Genomic DNA, 15,310 nt, shown 5'->3' with positions numbered 1-15,310 from the left:
TAATGCAACTTTAGCTGAAGATTGTGCTCTTTTCCGCAGTAAAATCATAGTGGTTTCTTCACATTTAGGTTAGAATATAATGCCATTAGCCCCCAGAACGAGGAGGGGAAGAGAAAAATAGCGAACCAGGGAAAAGAAAAGGCGGGGGGAGATTCTCACTTTGTCATTTTATGATCTGCTCTTTTTGGAAAGGAGAATTTCTTCATATCAAGGCCTTTACCCATCCTTCTACCTCACACCACCCCCTTGGTCCCCAAACAAACACGCATAAATAAAAATTGCTGCCATTCTAATCAAAGTGCTTTCGAAGCCCATGTGAGCTCACAATGCGAAGTGATTAGAGTGGTCCAGAGGAGTCTTTAATTAAAGATGCCATTGACGAGATAACAATGGTTTGTGAACATGGTTAATAGGTCTGAAGGGAAGGGGCACCTTAATTCAATGAGAGGAAAATCATTGGTTCATGAGTTTGATTGTACATTGTAAAGGAACAGCACATACTATAATTATTTTTATTTTGTATGTGCCATCTCTTTTATTGCCCATGCTGGAAATAGAAATAACCTGTCCTATTAAGATATTTAATATATATCATCCTTTCCACTTCACTTAGTTATAGCCTAATAAAGATGCCGGGAGAAGATGCCAGCGCACACTGAGGCTGCCCGCCTTGCTTACTAAAACACGCCCTTTGAAAACCTGGGTGGTCAACCGCCTCACTCCCTTGGTTACGGTCTTTTTAACAACTTCCCAGGACCCCATAAAGTTATATGCAGATACGGAGCTTCACTCTGCATAGAAACTTCTGCAGCTGAAGTGTGAAGATAACCCAAAAGTCAACCGACGCCTCCAAGATCGTGTGGTGTCTGGGAGACGGCAGTAGGTCAGGAGGCAGCGACAGAGGGGTCTTTAGGTCCTAACTTTAAAGTGAAGAAGCCATGAAAGTCCCGGTGGTAGACAGAAGAGTGGCGCCCCAAGGATGTCCACATCCTAATACCCGGAACCTTACATAGTAGCAGGGACTTTGCAGATGTGATGAAGGTTAAGGACCTCGAGAAGGAGAGATTATCCTGGATGATGCAGGTAAGCCCACAGAAGGATCCTTATAAGAGGAAGGCGGGAATACCAGACACAGATAAGGAGACCATGTTATTACCGCTCACAGATGGAAGGAATGCAGGCAGCCTCTAGAAGCTGGAAGAGGCAGGGTAATGGATCCTTTCCTAGAACCTCCAGAAGGAACACAGCCCCACTGACACCTTCATTTTAGCTCTATGGGACTTCTACCTACAGTACTGTAACATTATGAATCTGGGCTGTTTTCATCCAGTAAGTCTATGGAATAGCAATAATAGGAAACCAACACAGGCCTCTGTGACCACTCTCCGCATCTCAAAGCCCTGTTTTCCTAAGGCTTTCTCCAAGGTCTATGAAAACAGTCTTAGCAATTCTCATGCCAACATTACACCTTCGAAGTTCCAGGTTTGGAGACCATGTCCCAGGGAACATCCGTCTCTCCCACTGCCTGTCGCCCCCGCCCCACACAGACACACACCCCAGGACCACCACAGGACAGGAGATTCTCATCCCAGCTCTGTCACAAGTGGGTGTGACTTCGGCCACGTCCCTCCACCCCGCAGCATGCCCTTCTGTTTCCTCATCTGAATGGTGATGGTGTTGGCCTGATTACCCTTAGGTCCTTTCCCAGCCCCCGAAATGAAATGATTCTATGACACAGGACTCAGGTTCCTCCAGGGAAGCCTGTTTCGCCCATTCAAAATGCCAATGAGTAAACCACTTAGCAGATAATAAAAACTGTCATAGCAGCATACCGCCTAGATCTTCTCCCCTCCCCGTCTTGCACTTTAAAGCACTCTCCCTGAGCCATCATTATTCCACTTCTCATAGTAAACAAAGCTAAAACGCCAACACTGCATGAAAGATGAGGTTTAAATTGTGTCTAGGAACTGGTGATTTACACATGATTTGCGATTCCTTTAGTATATTAATTGGTAAACACCCTGTGAAGTGTGTGTAAACTAAAGCCCTGAACATCCGCAAACAGTTTAGTCTCTCAGTGTGGTGTTACTCAAACTTCAGCAAGGTCAAATCCTCATTCCAGCCTGTATGTAACTGCCCTCCCACCCCAAGCCCCTTGTGCCAACTCCCTTCCCGTGATCCTACTGCAGATAATACCAAGTGGGTGACACAGATCTTTAAACCCTTTAATAGCAGAGATGTATGCTTCCATCCTCAGTTAATTGGGCTTGTTGCTTATTGTAATCCACCCTTCTAACTGCCCGCCCCAACGAATGGCATAGAATGGCTTGAAGAGCTGTAACGTTATTTCCAGTTACTGCTCATCAACCCCCCAACCCGAGAACCTTCCGTATTAATACACGTGCTCCTTAGAGAGAGAGGATGTAGGGACAGTCCCTGTGCCTTTGCACTTTCAACCATAGTAGCATCATCCAAAGCCATAATCGTGAGCATTTCAACTTGACCGGCATCTGAATCCCATTTCAGAAGCCCACCCGACGTATATCTGACAGACCACCCAGCCCCAGCCGCGTGAGGCTCTGCTTCGGATATTTTCTCAAGAACCACACAACTTTGCTCACAAGTTAGCGCCAGGGCTAACTTGCAAGCAACAAATGCAAGTGAAAAGCATGAGTTCCCGGCTCCTACCTCAGAAATACTGAATCCGAATCGTCATGGGTGGTATCCGCGAATATAACTGTAAACAAGCTACCCAAGGAGTTTGAAACCACGTTACAGTTTTAGGGCCACTTAAAGACTGAAAGAGGAATCAATTGTGATGAAGAGATTTTGCTCAACTTCGCTCTTTTCTCCTCTATTCTCCTGATCCCCTATTCTCCCTTTCCAGAAGTCTATTTTCTTAAATCATACATAGCAGTTACTAGAGAGAAATCCCCCAGGAAACCTAGTCATGCTATTGGGATGGACTGATGAGCCACGCTGCCTTCTAAAGGGCCCATATCTCCGAGAGAGTCTGTGATTATCGTTTCCTGGGACTGATCTCAAAGATCTGGTCAGAGCTGCAGAGTGAGACAGGTATCTTGACTTGAGTAAAATGAGAAATCATAAACCGCAAACTGATTTTTATCCACAGCAAAGTTAGCACTCTAGGTCAGTGTACCAGGGTTTCAATGAAAAGAGAACAAGAGAAGAATAATAGTAAAACTGTGTCATCTCAGGCCCCAAACTGTAGGAGGCTGGAGCCAGCTTGCTTTCAGAGCTCCAATTTTAAAACTAAGTACGGCTTCCATCCATCGGCCTTTTATGTCTATTCCATTAAAATATGCTTTAATTATGGATCGACCCAGGGCCTGGCATAGTAAAACTATCATTACTCTCCTGCCCGCATTCCTGAGTGATGCTCTGGGAAGAGGTGATCAAACCTACGTTCATCTATAATACGGACCACGAGGAGGAAAGGAGGGAACGATAATTACCAAGCACAGCATGGCCGACGACAACAGTGAAAATCTCGTCTTTAAATATGGAGCTGATTGTTTTGCTTGAAGAGAGTGACACGCTACAAGCCTAGGGTCAGGTCAAGAGATACTGAGAGCAAAAGCAAAATGTGCCCAGATGCACCTCCAGACCTGCTGTGGTTAGCACTTGCCACCTTGTAGCTGACCTTCACCGTGACCTTATGTTGTGACCTTGGCACTGCAGAATGTGAGTCACGGTGTGCCAAGGTTTGGACCGTGACCTCACCACCACCAAGTGCAGAACGTTCATCACCTCCACCACACATTGTGTGCAGCTGTCAGCGACCCTGCTGACTTCATTTTAAGAGTTCCGGACAGATTCTCCCTGGGCCTCTCTTCATTCATTCATTCATTCATTTTTGTTTGTTTGTTTTGACGAAATTTTAAAACTTAAGGAACAGTGGCAAGAATAGTACAGGTTACTCTTGAACAAAACGGGTTTGAACTGGCTGGGTTCACTTTTTAATAGTAAACACTGCTACCTGTGCTTGGTTGGATCCACGCATGTGGAACCACGGATACGGTTTTCGACTGCACAGAGCGTTGGCGCCCCTAAACTCCCATGTGGTTCAAGGGTCAACTGTATAAAGAGTTCCCAGTTCTCCCACATCCAGATTCACAAATGTTAACGTTTTACTACATTTACCGTGTTCTACTCTTTCTCCGCATGTGCATGGAGAGAGACACGCACATATGGAGAGAGGAATTAATAAATACACATCCACATATATTTTTTTAACTGTTGTGAACAAGATGTCCCTTTTCCCCCTAGATACCTCAGTGTGTATATTCTAAACACAAACTCTTACATAAACACAGCACAATTATCACAATCAGGAAATTAACATCGATACAATACTATTATCTACTCTGCAGACTTGGTTCCTATATCACCTCTTATCTGAATAATGTCCTTTATGGCAAATGAAAATCCAGTTCCATTCACTTCGTTTTGTTGTCACATGCCTTTGGCCTCCTTTGATCTGGAGTAGTTCCTGAGTCTGTCTCTAGTGCATGATACTGACTACTTTTAAGAGTGCACATCAGCTATTTTGCAGAATGTCCCTCAGTTTGGGCTGGTATTTGTCTGATAATTCTCTTGATTAGATTCAGGTTATATATTATTGGCAGGAACGTTACAGAAGCGATGCTGAGTTCTTTTCACTTTTTCTTATTGGCAAGTATGTTCTGAAAATTCATCCCCTTACTGGCAAGATTAACTTTGATAACTTGGGTTAGGTGGCGTCTGCCAGGGTTCTCAAGTATAAAGTCATGTTTACCCTTTGTAATTATTAAGTGTGGGAAGATACTTTGAAACCACATAAATAGTTCTTTTCTTAAAAATTTCACCAATTATATTAGCATCCCGTTCATAATTCTTAACTGAGTCAGTTATTAATATGATTGGTTGTCAAATGATGACTTCCTACATTTATTAGTTGGCTTCCTATTGTATGGAAGAGTTTTCCCTTCCCACTCATCCATTCATTTATATCTGTATCTTTCGTGGGTTCTTATGTTATTCAGTGGGTTATCGTCCTTTACCACCATTATTCACTTTGATGCTCAAGATGTTCTAGATTTGATCAGTGGAAACCACTGGCTCCTAAGCTTGCTTCAACAAATATTTGTGAGTGCTTGAGGCCTATATTAGGCACTGGGGTGCGGGAAATGGGTACAATGACCAAAACAGAAAAAAAAAAAAATCCCTGGCCTCATAGAGCTTACATTTCAGTCTGTGGAAGAGAAAAATAAACAAATGGTATAGTGCATTGGAGGGCAATGAGTGTGAAGTCAAAGAAAAACAGGGCTTCCCTGGTGGCGCAGTGGTTGAGAGTCCGCCTGCCGATGCAGGGGACACGGGTTCGTGCCCCAGTCCGGGAATATCCCACATGCCGCAGAGCGGCTGGGCCTGTGAGCCACGGCCGCTGAGCCACGGCCGCTGAGCCTGCGCGTCCAGAGCCTGTGCTCCGCAACGGGAGAGGCCACAACGGTGAGAGGCCCGCGTACCGCAGGAAAAAAAAAGAAAGAGGAAAAAGAAAAACAAAGATCAGCTTTTGATGTAGGAACGTTGCAGTTCCACAGCTTAGGCATAATTTGGGAACGCCTTGTTAGTAGGTGTCATTGCAGCAAAGGTCTGAAGGGCACGAGGGAGATAATCATGGGACGTCTGGAGGAAAATTCCAGAGTAGCAGAAACAGCTGCAGTTCCTCGAGGGGGAACAAGCTGGCATTTTTAGTGGCATTCCTCAACTCAATATCATGAGTTGAGGACAGACCATGGAAGGGAAGCATGAAAGCACTAGCAAGGTGCCTTCATTTCTTATAGTGCACATCCCTAAGGCACGTGCTGAGATAAGAACCATCTAGTGAATAAAGCGGCCATCTCAAAAACACAGTTGCTATAGAAATAAGACTCATAAAAAGGCAGGAGAGGTGGGAGTTCAGAATTGAGAAGCAGAACTTTTATGCATGGAGCACACACTAGGTGCTTTTTAGGCTTAACTTCGTTTAACTCTAGAACAATCTTAGAGTAGGTATTACGTTGCATGGGAGGCAAGTGAGGCGCCGAAAGGCTTTCCCTTCTGCCACCGTGTCTGGTTTTCATGCCACAGAAAAAGTCAGACGAGGGGTGTAATATCAGGGATGATGCCACAAAGAGCACAGTGAGGACACAAGAATGTTCTTTTCATCCACATTCTGTGTTCTCTGCGGCTCCTCTTGGTTTCCCCTGCCGGTAACTAAACAGGGTTAGTCACGTGGGGCTTTCTGTCTTGCCAGATTCCCAGGCAAGGTGCTCCCAGGCCCTTTACCAGCACCCTTTCCTGCCACGTATATTTATTTTGTGGTTGGGGGCATCAGAGCTGCAAAGCTGGCAGAATTTTCTCCAGAATTCTCAGCTGCACTGCGAGAGCAGAAGTTTGAATTCACAACCATGTTTCCATATACTTACTCAACAAGCCACCTGCTTACACAGACCTGGCTCTTAAACGATTGATCTTTTTGTATCCGTAAGCATTCGTAAACATGCACAGCATATATATGGAGAAAAAGGCCACGGGGGGGTGGGGACACAATGAAAAAATTAAATAGCAGAAGTCTCACGCCAGCAGACTTTTCACACAGGAGGGTGTGTGATGCACTGACGTTGTTCATATCATGGTCCTGAAATCGCTGCTGTTATTAGTTCCCAGTTATTATTAGCTCACAGCAATTTTAGAAAAATGTGTTGCCTTTTTTCTTTTTTTAACACCTAGCAAGAGCAGGAATACTTCCTTGGCATATACTATGTAATGTGGGCAAACTTAAATGCCATCCATGCTTTCCTCCCAAATCTTTGGTTTTGCCCAATTAAAGCCTCCTCTCCTCAGCTATCTTGTCCCTAGATGTCCTAGGTCTGTATTCATGGCTACACTTGTACTACATCTCTTCCTCCATCTTCACTTGGGATGTCACAAGAGCCAGCAGTTCGACCAGCAATCTCCTAGTGCTAACAGAGAAGCAAAGTGCATCTGCTCACAGGGGTCAGGAGCCTGGAAGTCAGAAATCTGTGGTGATTCGGCTGCCATCCCTTTGATTGACTTTTCTGTGACCTTATATTGTTACCACCTGCCCACACAGGCGTGTGGAGAGCTTTAATCAATATCTGCAAATCTCCCTGATTGCCACAGATAGAAGGTGGCAGAAAAGGGCAAATTATTATTAATTGTCGGGGGAAAAAAACGGAGAGATTAAATTTTGTTCCTTCACCAGAGAGAGACCTACGTGCACGGACACCCTTTTCACAGTAGGAGGATTACATATGTCTTCATTTACTTCCTTTGCACTTCCGGAAATGCCCAACGGCTGCTTAATGCAAAGCCCCATCCCAGTCCCCACGTAAGTTTCCATGGGCACCACCTCCGACTCCTAATGCTGCTTACATTATTACCGAAAGGAGCCCTGCTATTCACAGTGAGTGTGAGAGTTCACCTAATTAGCTACTTTCCATTCACGTGGCATTAAATAATTCCCCCAATTCCCATATGTTTGAATAATATGTTCAACAAGGGGGATCATTCTCTCAAAGCGATTAAATAGTTCTTTTAGGAGAGCTTGTCGTTGGTCACTCAGAAGCACCCCTGCAATCCCTGTCTGTGAAGGATGCAGGCGGCAATTACACAGAAAGCACTTAACCCTCTCCAGTGGCCGCTGGCAGGCATCCACACGCAAGCTGCCACCTCGTGCTGGGTACAGTTTACGCTGGAATTTTACATTTTTTTCAAACCTCAAGTATAGCGTTCTAGGCTGTTCATAGAGCATTTGTCATTGCTAATACAGGACTTTCCAAACCCACCCACCTCCCCGGCTTGCCTGCCCTGCTTCGACATATAAATGCATAAAAGACATTTTCAGTTTAGTCTGTGCTTTGCCTGTATGGGAAGAATTGGTAACTTTGGTTTGCCTATGTGGAAGGCTGAATTTTCAGAGGGCAGCTCCAGTGCTTCTTGGGGAGGGAGGAAGACGCTGTGATGGTGTTCAGGTCTAATTTAGATACAGTAGATACAAGATGCTCCTTCTAGCTTATAGGCCGTGCCTTTTATGGTAACAGTGAATTATAGATAATGAGCTAAAGTGTGGCCATGACCAACTGGAGAGGGAACAAGCAGTGTCCTGTCATCAAAAGCAATTCAGAAATTAACAACATGTTAGGCGTGCTCATAGAAAACCTGTTTGTTCACACAAGATCACAGACAAGGTAGTATCTTTCAGTACTGATTCCATCCTGCTCAAAGGGCTGCTTTTTTGACCAGGGATGACATTTCTTAAATGTCCTTCCTAGGTGAGATGAGAGAAAGCTTAGGTAGTAATACCAGTCCTAGCTCTCATGTTCCATTGTCCATCTGAGCGTCCTAAACTGCTTTATGGACTATGTTCTGTATCAGTATATTTCTTACAAGTGAAAATAAAGGGGGAAAAAATCAACTGGCTTGTTCAAAAACATACAAGCAGTTGGGGAAAATGAGGAGACTTCTGGGTTCTCACTGATTGCTGTCCTGTGAACTTACCCCATTTACTCTTTGGGGCAGAGATTAAAAACAAAAGATGCAAAAATGGAAGAGGGAGGCATTCAGTAAGGTGGTATTTCCTTTTAGTTAAATTTCTTTGATCTGTTTCGTGGCTCTGCCTTACTATTGTAAATTATTCACAATACAGAAAAATCTGAACACCAGGTTTAGGTAGAATGATTTTAAATTTAGAGCTAAAATAGGAAAGATATGAAACATCATATATATTTATGTATTTGATTATCCCGTTTATAACTGTCTACTGTGCTCTTGCTACATAACTTGTGTATTTGTGCATTGGCAGAAAATAAATGTTTTCAAAACCAGAAGAGACATACTCAATCCTGGTGCACTTGAAGTATTGCTTTGTTTACAAAAATAATTTGTTTTGTTGCTAAGTAGCATTAAACATATTTATAGAATGTGTTGTTGGGAGAAAGGAGTGTGATGATGGTAAGATTACCAGATCGGTCATTTCTATGAGGTCCTTGGCTTTGGTCATTGATAACGTTATCAGTGAGAATAAGGATTCAGCAGCCTGGTGTGTGACCCGCCGGCCAGGTCTTTGCTTTCTCCTGCTCTGCCCTGTATTTCTGAAGAAGCATTTGTCATTTTGTTTTTCAAAACCTAGATTTGAAATCTAGGCTCAACCTCAGCCTGTGTGCTTGAGCAGTTCAGGAGAGATGGCTGTGGTCTAGACGAGCCATCCTCCAGGAGGTGATGTTACTCAGGAGGGAGTCCCGGGAAAGGATTTTGCTAAACCTGCAACTAAATTCTCACTCAAATATGCCCCTCTCCTTTACATGCTTCTCTCTTCTATCCTTTCCCAACTGTACAGCCTCCAGTCAGATGGCTCTGAGGTGCTCCTGAGTCCGGAAGTCACCTGTGGTCCCCCTGACATGATTGTCACCACTCCCTTTGCCCTGACCATTCCACACTGTGCAGACGTCAGTTCTGAGCACTGGAATATCCATTTAAAGAAGAGGACCCAGCAAGGCAAGTGGGAGGTGAGACCTGAGTCTTTCTTTTTTAAAAAACGGGGTTTGGGTTCCACCCGTGGAATGGATTTAACTTTTACCCTCTCTTCACACAAGTCAGCTGTGAAATTTGTGAGCATTTACTTGTTTTTCAGAGGGTTGGTGGCAAGTGTTCACAGCATCCTCGAGGTATTGGCTAGTGTTTTGGGGCAGGGTGTGTGTGCGTGTGCATGTGTGTGTGTGAGAGAGAGAGAGAATATGGAAAAGAGAGGCCAGAGAGGATACAGAGCTTTCTCTTTGGGTTTTAGAATACAGTTGTAATTACCCTCATAGACATGTACCCTGTGTATCTGCCTTTGGTACATAAGGCTGTGACTCCCGCCTTTGTTCCCAGGCCATGTCCCTGTCTGAACTGACTTTCCTCTGTGGCTTCTGTGGGGTTAGGGAAGAGGCCCAGGGCAAGCAAGCTGGATTCATAAAAGGAATCACTCTGTTTTTGCCATCATAGGGATTGTAACAAATCTATGTTGAAGTATTCAGAAACAGAGTAGCTGCTAAATAGATGTTCATGAATTAATGAATGCATTGAAAATCATTCTATCTTGCCCTGTGTGTATGAGTACATGTAAGAAACAGTACAAGGAGAGAACAAAAGGGACAGAATGAGAATCCACAGAGGAGAGTAAGGACGAGGGAGACGGCCACGGCAAAGAAAGATGGCAGCGGGATGAGTATTCTTAGTGAAACCTCTGATGTGTCTGTCTGATTGGGATTCCTTGGTGTCTGAGGTCCGTTTGCATGAAAGCAGGTGAATTATCTTGCTGGAACACAATGACCTAGTCCAGCCCTGGGATCCTACCTCCCCAGTCGGTGCTTCAGGCAAAAGAAGTCAAAGGAAAATCATGTTTCTTGAGGAGAAGAAAATTCCCAGTTGCGTCAGTGGATGACATTTACCCTGCCCGGCTATGTCTTGAAACTCGTCGCTATTCTTATTGAAAGTGCATTCTGCTATTTATTCAGTTGTGATACAACCACAGGCAAATTTCCTGGGGTGTTAAGTTCCATGAGTTTCCTAAAGGGACCAGGTTTTTTTCTCTTTTCCATTACGTCTTGCTTTGCCTTGATTTTTACCATCTTTGTTTTTCTTCCCAGCACTTCCGCACTGTCATTTACATCCAGATGGTGTCAGATTCGTGCCCTATCACATGCCGCCCATACCTTCTCAGGGAGGGTGAAATATTCTGATACGTCTTATCCAAACCATTTATTGAATGGTCCCTCGTGAATGATTTTGATGGAATGAAAGAGGAAAAAATATTTGAAAGAAAATAAATATTACCTTAAGGATAGGGAAAGAGGTTTTCAGAAATAGACCTTTATAAAAACATAAAAGTTTGCTCGTTGATATTAATGTTCAGGGCTGTTTTTTGTTGTTGTTGTTTTTAATTTGGCCTTGAACAAATTAACTGAAAATTGGAGAACTTTGAAAGTGACGTTTGTTATAATCTACTAAATCGAATCCCAACACCCTGAATATAGCCATTCATTCAGTTCCTGATGTCAGCAGTTATTTTGAGAAAATGAGTTCAATAAAAATATTCTGAAAAAAAATGTTATGTCCTTGCAAAGTGACTGTTAAATCACATTTTATTTCCCAAGCTGAGAGAATTCAACAGACCTTTTCCCAACAGGAAGTGATGTCGGTGGAGGATGAATCCACATCCTGTTACTGCCTTTTGGACCCCTTTGCGTGCCACGTGCTCCTAGACAGCTTTGGGACATACGCCCTCACCGGAGAACCAATCACAGACTGTGCCGTGAAGCAGCTCAAGGTTGCGGTTTTTGGCTGCATGTCCTGTAACTCTCTGGACTACAACTTGAGGGTCTACTGTGTGGACAATACCCCTTGTGCATTTCAGGTCAGCCTTTTCTCTATAATTCTTCCTGTGGTGTCATGAAAGCATGGGGTTTCCTGAAGATCGGTATCAATAGAGAATCTGATTGCAGAGGGTCTGGAAAATGAACCCACATCACTGGCTAGATGGGGATACCTCTCTCGAAACAAGAGCTGTGTTACTATGTGTCCAACAATGTGCTGAGGGTACAAGATACTTGCCAGTCGAGAGAAGAGTTAAATTAACACATAAGGAACACTGTGTGCTAAACGAGAAAATTGACTAGAAGTATAGTTGAGATTCAGAAAACAGAGACCCAATTGCAAGAGAGGAATTGGAGAAGAGTTTTGGCGGACCCTCAGGGTACTTTCTTGCATGAATGAGATTTAAGAGCAAAAGAGGAAGGGATACCATGTCCAGAAAAGAGAATGGCGTGAACCACAGGAACAAGAGTTATTTGATGTACGGCGAGCAGTAAGAAAAGTGCTTGGTCACCTGAAGGTTGTAGTTGGGTAACAGCAATTAAAAAGCATACCTCTCAGCAGGCTGTCACGTGACATCCTGGACACACAGTCTATTCATTTTTAGGGTTACTAGGGCAGAGATGGTTCCTTTCCATTTTTGGTCCTTTTAATCATGCATGATTCCTTTTAAATTAGCTACTCACAAAGACTGCAAGTTTATTAATAGCAGCAAAGATAATGCAGAAGTGCCTGTGTAAGCTCTGCCCTTATATAAATAGCTCTCCTGACACATCCCAGATGCCAGCTATTCCAGTTCTGGATCATTAAGTCCATGATGCAGAGCTTTTCCTCAGGAACTAGCTTTTAAGACACTGAGCTGGAAAACTCATATTTACCAACAGAAGAGATACAGTGACCTGAATCCTGAATATAAACCAATGAAGGTGACACAGTGCCAACCTATGTGCCCAGATCTTCCCTGACTACCTCTTCAGTAGCACAGGTCATTATAAAGGGCACGCTTCATACTTGGCTGTTCACAAAAGGGACCTTTTTCATAAGGGGGTGCCTCTCTGTAAAGAACTTCAGTGTAAGCAGTTAAACTTCATCCTAGGAATGGCATTTTAAACTCTTCATCTGCTTCTGAGACCCCCCAATCAGAGGATTTCTCCAAGATAAAATACCTGACAGACATTCAGTAATCAAAATAATTGACATATGATATCACTTGTATGTGGAATCTAAAAATATGACACAAATGAACCTATCTACGAAACAGAAACAGACTCACAGACTTGTGGTTGCCAAGAGGATGGGGGGAGGGAGGGAGTCGGAGTTTGGGATTAGCAGATGCAAACTATTATACATAGAATAGATAAACAACAAGGTCCTACTGTATAGCACAGGGAACTATATTCAATATCCTGTGATAAACCATAATGGAAAAGAATATGAAAAACGTGTGTGTATATATATGTATATACGATCACTTTGCAGTACACGGTTTGCAAGGCAGCAGAAATAGAGACGCAGATGTAGAGAACAAATGTATGGACACCAAGCGGGGAGAGCAGGGTGTGGTGGTGGTGGTGGGATGAAGTGGGAGATGGGGATTGACATGTATACACTAATAGATAACTAATAAGAAAAAAAAGTTTGCGGTACAGCAGAAATTAACACAACACTGTAAATCAACTGTACTTCAGAAAGAAAATTGAGGTTCCTACCGCCACTGAATAGTTGTAAAATGCACCATCACACAAGTTGAATGTTTAGTAACTCGGACAGGTTTTGAAAGCTGAGTAAACATAGAGGGCGGGGAGGGTTTCCAATCTCCTGGGCTCATATGAGTAACCCACTGCTAACTAGGGTTACTGTTGAGGATCTGTTCATCACAACTGCCTTGGAAGTCAGCCATCATAACCGGTTTGGAATTTTCTTTGAATAACAGTCTCACTGCTGATGTATATACCAGTGAGTTAGACATTTGCCCAAGGAGTTTCTTCTAAGGGACTTGCAGATAATGTATTTTCATTCCCATTCACTGCTCTCAGATTCTAGAAGAGCTCAACTGTTAACAGCTGAATTGCAGTGGGAATCATGAAAGTGAGGCTCAAACCACAGCTTTTCAAACCACTACCATCCCTGTGGGTAGTAGACCCCTCTTAATCAATGCTCGAGAAACTGGTATGCTCCCTCGTATTGAATATAAATGTCTTTATTTCATCACTGAGAGAGATTTCTTAAAATTCTTTAATTTTGCTGTAGAGAAATGTTTTCTCCAGTGGAGATACCTTTGGCCCCATTGATCGGAATCTGATTACCTCCAGTGATTCTTCCCTCTCCTATTATGTCAAATAAAGCTGATTTTAAAGTTGAGCTGGGTTATACTTGTTATTGACAGGATGTATGTGACAGCTGTCATGAACAGCAAAGGGTATGCTTCTCCCCTGGGCTTCTGAGAGACCATCAGCCTTGCTTGAATAACTTTTCTGGCCCGCAGAAAGATTAGAACATAACTTGTAGCTTTTCTGAACACAGCCGTTTACTCCGCGGTCTTAGTCTCTGAGTTCTGTGCAAGAAAGGAATCTTGCTTTCTGGATTTTTATCTTGCTAAAGTGAATGTGTTCAGGACCTCCTCCCCAGGTTCATTTAAACGTCCTTCGTATCCCAAATCATCTATGTCATATTTTTTCATGGCTTCATATATGGTATCTAATTAGAGGGAAATATTATATAGTTACTAACCCACTAAAACAGTTCCACTTGAAGAAAGCCGTAGCAACAGGACACTTTTGGAACCTCTAAAAGACTTCACACATTAATATCCGCTCCTCCCAACTTGTGTGGTGTGAGCTGAACATCTTGTATGCAGTGATGACTCACCTTCTTTAACTCAAATAGAACCCTAACTTCTTAATCAAAATTCATAGGTAGTTTTTTTTTCATGAAGCATTTCTGCAGAAATTGCCTACCCTGGAATTTGCCTCTGTTCCGTTATCACTGTAATGAAAATGTTCGTCATGATTTGGAAATAGAGACCAAGCGTGGCTGTGACAGTTGCTGTATTTATTGTAGTACATCTTTCATAGCTCAAAGTAATGATACCTATGAGCCCAGCTAGACCTGGGCTTGTAACCAAGAAGGAAGCCTGGTTAAAGGACATGGTTGCATTTTCACGCCATTTCCATCTCCCTGGGAAACTATGTCCCCGCAAAAGCCCACCTTCTCACTGGAAGTGCTTGGAAGAAGGGCAGCTTCTAGACCCAACTCTCCTGTCCTCTTAGAACTAGGTGGGGACCTGGCAAGACAGTGGCCTCACCAAAAATATTCCTTTATAGGATTTTAGTAATCAAACAAACATTCTTCATTTTTTGCCATGCCCTCCTTTGCCTCCTGCAGGGCTGCTTCCCATTTGCTCTGGGGATGTTTCATCTGAATCCTAGTAGCAATTTCTTTGAATCACAAAAGCAAAATGCCTCATGCACCTTGGTAAGGCATAATTAATTTGGTGTCAGATTTTTGAAGCTATGTTCTAATAAATACATCTAAAACCATCTCAATGGAAAATTAAATCCGCTCAGATAGGCTTTTTTAAAAAAATACAAATGCCATCTGCCTTAAGGTGAGAAAGGGACCAATGACTTCTTGTCCTTCCTGTTCCTGTATTTCTGTAATAATTAGAGCTGCAATTTTATGTTTGTGTTTGACATTGGCACTTTTGATGAATTCAAACTAAAGGTTGAGGAACGGTGATATATTTTCAAAGTTGTAACATGTTAAGACCTAGGTTTTTGTTATTGTATTTTATTACATTCTCTCTCTCTCTCTCTCTCTCTCTCTCTCTCACACACACACACACACACACACACACACAGTTCAAACAAACCTTAACATAGGGAAAGCAAGG

The 15,310-nt window shown here is 43.1% G+C and overlaps 1 protein-coding gene and 1 long non-coding RNA gene across 7 annotated transcripts in view; one reads left to right on the top strand and one right to left on the bottom strand.

The window, feature by feature from the left end:
- LOC307179760 overlaps positions 1-15,310 on the bottom strand; it is a 115,491-nt gene that overhangs the window by 30,484 nt on the left and 69,697 nt on the right. The window lies entirely within an intron of this gene.
- UNC5D (unc-5 netrin receptor D) overlaps positions 1-15,310 on the top strand; it is a 597,345-nt gene that overhangs the window by 538,852 nt on the left and 43,183 nt on the right. For all 6 annotated transcript variants that reach the window (XM_079909331.1, XM_079909333.1, XM_079909330.1 and 3 more), the window contains 2 exons: positions 9,404-9,572; positions 11,234-11,461. In XM_079909331.1, the coding sequence (XP_079765457.1) occupies positions 9,404-9,572; positions 11,234-11,461 (397 nt within the window). The remainder of the gene's footprint in view (positions 1-9,403; positions 9,573-11,233; positions 11,462-15,310) is intronic.

This window comes from Stenella coeruleoalba (assembly GCF_951394435.1).
Source record: "Stenella coeruleoalba genome assembly, chromosome: 21".
Lineage (NCBI taxonomy): Eukaryota > Metazoa > Chordata > Mammalia > Artiodactyla > Delphinidae > Stenella > Stenella coeruleoalba.
Note: the sequence above shows the minus strand (reverse complement) of the source record. Positions and strands in the feature narration are given on the sequence as shown.